Source organism: Aythya ferina, assembly GCF_964211825.1.
Source record: "Aythya ferina genome assembly, chromosome: 5".
Classification (NCBI taxonomy): Eukaryota; Metazoa; Chordata; class Aves; order Anseriformes; family Anatidae; genus Aythya; species Aythya ferina.
In genome coordinates, this window is record NC_140301.1 from 24,084,663 (window position 1) to 24,089,697 (window position 5,035).

The 5,035-nt window shown below is 45.8% G+C and overlaps 1 protein-coding gene across 1 annotated transcript; it reads right to left on the minus strand.

Moving 5' to 3' along the window:
* Nucleotides 1-577: 577 nt before the first annotated feature.
* GJD2 (gap junction protein delta 2) lies at nt 578-2,705 on the minus strand. Its single transcript, XM_084521849.1, has 2 exons — nt 1,962-2,705; nt 578-1,630 (listed from the first exon to the last, which is right to left on the minus strand). Exons 1-2 carry the CDS (start codon nt 2,030-2,032, stop codon nt 787-789), a joined length of 915 nt encoding a protein of 304 aa, XP_084377975.1. The 5' UTR covers nt 2,033-2,705; the 3' UTR covers nt 578-786.
* Between the last annotated feature and the right edge of the window lie 2,330 nt (nt 2,706-5,035).

Consider the following 5,035-nt stretch of genomic DNA (forward strand, 5'->3'; position numbering starts at 1 on the left):
CAGGTAAATACATAACTTGGCTGGCACAAACCAACTCCATCTTATTCATGCACATATTAGGGAATGAACTGAAAAGTACTGATATATTTTGTAGATCACATCTAATCTATGATGATTAAGGTCGCTGGTGTGTGTGTGGACAGGCAAACAAAAAATGGCAAAATTATATTCAGCATTTATTGTTTAGCATAACTAACTGATGTACAAACTATGTTAGAAAATAGCTAGTAATACACACCAGGAATAAACTCTGTGATTTAGACAAGCAAAATAACATCAGACATCTGTGAGATCGGTGAAAGCAGATGTCCTGATTGAGCTGTGGTCAGGTTCCTTACAGTGCAATTACCCTCCTTTTAAAACATGCTTACATCTGCACATTGCAACAGTTTCCCCCACCCCATCCCACCCCATATAGAGTATCCTTGCAGATTTTTAATATGAACATTCTACATGTTTACAACAATTAGTCAGACAGTCCAAACTGTGAACTCATCCTAATGATGACCAAAAAAAAGCCGCTCCAACAGGTACCACCCAATTGTTAGAAAGAAAAGTAGTAATAGTAGTAGCTGTAAGGCTAGGTCAAGCATGGTTTTATAGCTGTTTTTTTTTTTCAGTCTTTTAAATAGCACTGCATTTTTGCAGCTAGTTCAGTAAGTGCAGATCCAATACCTTAATGGCTTTCTTGGTGGTTTGATAAAATGCTTGCCTAAGCAATGTACCTTTCTCTAATAGTGTCTGGGTCTCTTCCACCTGGCACCGTGTTTCAGGTCTGTCAGAGCCTCACACATAAGCTGAGTCACTTGACTGAGTCCTGCCAAAGTTAGGCATGCTCATTCTTGGCAGGTCCTTATTTCTGATTTCGTATATGGATTTCCTTTTTGCCTGTACTCCTCTCACTGCCATTTTGATCTTTCTCCAGCCCAAGTGGTTCAGTTCTGCCAAATTGAGCACCACACAAATGCCACTGACAGCAAACATGAACACCAAGAACACAGTCTTCTCAGTGGGTCTAGAAACATAGCACTCTACTTCTTTAATGCAAGGGTATCTGTCACATTCGTACATAGAAGGGACATTGAATCCATACAGGAAGTACTGTCCCACTAAGAATCCGATCTCTAGGGCATTTCGAAAGACCACTTGAATGATATAGAACCGAGAAATGCCTTCTTGCCTCCTCATCTTTGATTTTGTAGTTCTGATGGCAGGGTTGGGGATCTCCTTCACTTCTAAGCAGTCTGGCTCTGCCTCTTTGGTGGAGTTCTCAGTGTTCTGCAGCACCCCATTGACAATTGTGTTCTTGATTTTCTTACTGTCCTCACGTTTCATTGACTCCTGGTCCCTCTCCAGGGTGAGGAAGACAGTGGAGTACCTCCGTTCCCTCTGCTTAGCAGACTGGTGAACAGAGTACGTTATGAAGCACAGGCTGGGCGTGCACACCATGATGATCTGGAACACCCAGTACCTTATGTGCGAAATAGGAAAAGCCTGGTCGTAACAAGCCTGATTGCAGCCTGGCTGCAGTGTGTTACAGACGAACATGGTTTGCTCGTCATCGTACACCGTCTCCCCTACGATGGCCACGATGAGTATCCTGAAGATCACCACCACGGTCAGCAGGATCCTGCAACAGACAAGCCGGTCAGGGCGCGCCGCCGCCCGGGAGCTGTCCGGTGCTGAGCGCGCACGGAGCGCCTCGGCTTCGCGAAAAGGGGGAGACCCCCGGGACCGCCACCGCCACCGGGACTGGTACCGGGGCTGGGACCCCCGGCCCGAGGGCACGGCTCGTCACCCGGCTGCCCCGCCGGGAGACCCCCGTGGGATCCCTGGGGACAAGAACGGCGGCGTGCGTGGTGTCCCCCCGCCCCGCGCCCCCACGCACACTCCAATCTCCAACCGAGCCCTGCCCGGCTGGGACCCCCGCGCCTCCCGTCTCCCCTGGCCCTTGCCCTTACCTCCCTATCATAGTAGAGTGCTGCTGCACGGCAGCTTCCAGTAGCCTCTCTAGAATAGTCCATTCCCCCATCGCTGTTCATCCGGAGACAAAGACTTGGGCAAGCGGATCTCTTCACTTCTTCCTGCTTTTTTTCCCCTCCTTTTCTTTTTTTTTTTTTTTTTTTTTTTTTTTTATAAAATTGTGTTTGGTCGTTGTTGTTGTTGCAGGGGGCGGTGGGGACGAAAAACGAACAAAAGAGCAACCCCCCCCCTACCGCTCGCAGTCCGGCGGCGGGCAGGCGGAGGGACGCGGCAGCCTTCCGAGGTCTCCGGACCCGGCTCGGCTTCGCTTGGCCCGCCTCGTCCCGGCTCGTTCCGGCTCGGGGCCCCGCGACGGCCGACCCAGCCCGGCCCGGCCCGCTATGCTCGTGTGGCGGCGCGGCGCGGCGGCCCGGCGGTGGGGAGGGAGGAAGGTTGGCTTTTAATGTCTTGCTGCCTCTAATCTGCCTTTAAGTAGTCTCCGCTTGCGTCACTGACAGGTTGGTGGAGAGCAGCCAAAAGCAGCGCTCGGATTTTCTCATTTTTATTATTCCGGCGAAGATAAATAAATAAAGGCGGTGGAATACGCGGAATAAATAGAGGAGGAGGAGGAGGAGGAAGCCGGGCAGAGGAAGAGCCGCCCGAGCCGGCGGCAGCCCTGGGCTGGGACCCCCAGCCGCAGGAGGGCTCCCGGGGGCTGCCGGGCTCCGGTCCCTCCCTGGGCTTGGCAAGGAGCGGCGGCGTGCAGCGGTGGCCTCACCTTAGCGAGCCGCGTGCCCTTGGAAGAGAGTGGAGTTACCGCACAGTTAACTCTCACCCGATTACATAGAGAAGAATGGCTAAGGAGAAATGGGGCGGATACATAGCCATTTCAGACAGCTCCCAGATTGAGGCTGAATTCATGCTAGGAGAGGCACCAAACCTTCACACAAAGCATCCCTAAGCACTACGAGAATAAAGTAATTTAAAGAATTTCCTACCATACAATCCATCTACATATTCCCCTAAAATATTATATTGTGTTTAAAATATATATATTTACCGGTACCCTTTACAGACTGTACCTGAGACACTACCAACCCCACATAAGGCACTGGCACCAACTGGAACTGACACTTTCCTGGTGGTGAAGCCTGAAGTGTATTCTCTACCTTTCCTTAAAGATCAACTACAGATTCCTACCTGCTGTTCTTTTCGCTGAACTGATCTTATTAAAATTAACATAAGAAAAATTCAAGTCAGTCTGCTCACTATGTTCCTATTGCCAAATTCAGTAAAATCAATCTGCTTCCAAAGAAGAACTGCTCAGGCCACAGTAAACAGTGTAGACCTTTGGTTTTTTTGCAGCTCTCTCATCAACCAATTCTGTGTCGTGTTAATGATGTTAAGTACTTTCTAAATAGATGAGACCAAGCTTCATCTGAGCAAAGGTCATCTGTGTGGTTTAGACACCCCAAGATTTGTCTTTTCATTTGGTGTGTGCAGATGGTCTCTGATTCATATAATGCTGGGTCAGATGCCTGATTGGATCCCCAAATCTTTGAGCTGGGAAAATATCAAATAAGAGGTCAATGAATATCTCATTACCAGAAATTAGTAATCTGCCTTCTTTCCCAATCAAGAGTCTGTTAAGAAGCATTCAATAATCTGGAATGTTTCCTTCCCATACTGTTGGGAATTACTGGAGACACTGAGTAACCACTATTTTTTCTTAAAACCTGACTCTGTTCTTCCTTCAAGCTGGTTCTCACATTTCTTGCATTGTGTGTACAGATTTTGCATAACCTGCTGCTGCAGCAACACCATAATTAAAAAGAAGAGGCTGTTTCTTTTGTTTTTAAGAGGAGTCCAGTATCTATCCAACTACCCTGAACATTAAGTATTTCAAACGGACCCCAAAGTCTGTGTTTGGAGATGGATCTGAAAATGAAAGAGATCAAGTCAGTAAAGGAAGCAGTAATGCATGTGTAGGAGAGTGGGCAGGGAATATGCTAAGAAGCTAATGATGATAATCCTATTTAGGAGACCAAACAGAGAGGGAAAGCCCTTGACAGAAATTACTGAAGAAAGGAGATGAGATTTTGGTCAACAGTCAAGTATAAGGATTCCTACAAAGGGAAGCTGTTCTCTAGCATCAGGATATAACACCCACATATCTCAGTTTTTATGACCAGTAAATAAAAAGGAATCTAATTCTGATCAAATCAAACACTGACCTTTTAATGAACAATCAGTGTTTGCTATATGTGATGAGTTATACTTACTACTGGTAGCCCAGCTGTGGAAACATGAAGGAGAGATACCATAAATGAATGCTACATACACAAAAGCAATGTTATAAAATAGTTTTTGATTTAAATATGGTTAAACACTTTCAGGCCTGCTCTTGCAGCAGTTCAATCTCATTCTGAAATTGCTGACCTCTCCTTTTCTAACAGTGACTTCATATGTCTTACCACAACCGTATTCACATGGAGGATGCTTGGCCTCACACAATGAAGTTTACTGAACTTCAGACCTTAGAGAGTTTGGGTAAAAACAAAACAAAACAAAACAAAAACACTTAATTTCAGTCCAAGAACCTCTTTCTTGATGCTTACACACATTTTAAGTTTTGACTGGAAAACTCAAAGGACTTTGATACATCACGAACTTACCTGCAGGAGTTCTGGAACTAAGAAGTGTTGTCATTAATTTGTGCCCCTACGTATTTGTCAAAATAAAAGTAGTAAGAACCAATTGTGATATTGTCCAAGTGCTTACTGTAGCAATGCAAAGCATATGAAGAAGGTCATTATTTGCATTCCCATTATTCACCACATGTATAAAGACAACCTGTGGACTTGTCTGACAAATTATCTAAATCACAAAGTGCTCAAACTATGTATAGTCATAATTGTAAGAGAGAGTTACCAACATAAGAAGATTTTCAGCTTCTCAAGGTTCATCTTGGGTTTTACACCATTCCCCTGAATGCTTCAGCCTGTGATAAAGCTAGGATTTGCAGAGCAGCAGGCTGCCAAGAATGCTATGGGTGTGTTGTATTCACATTAGA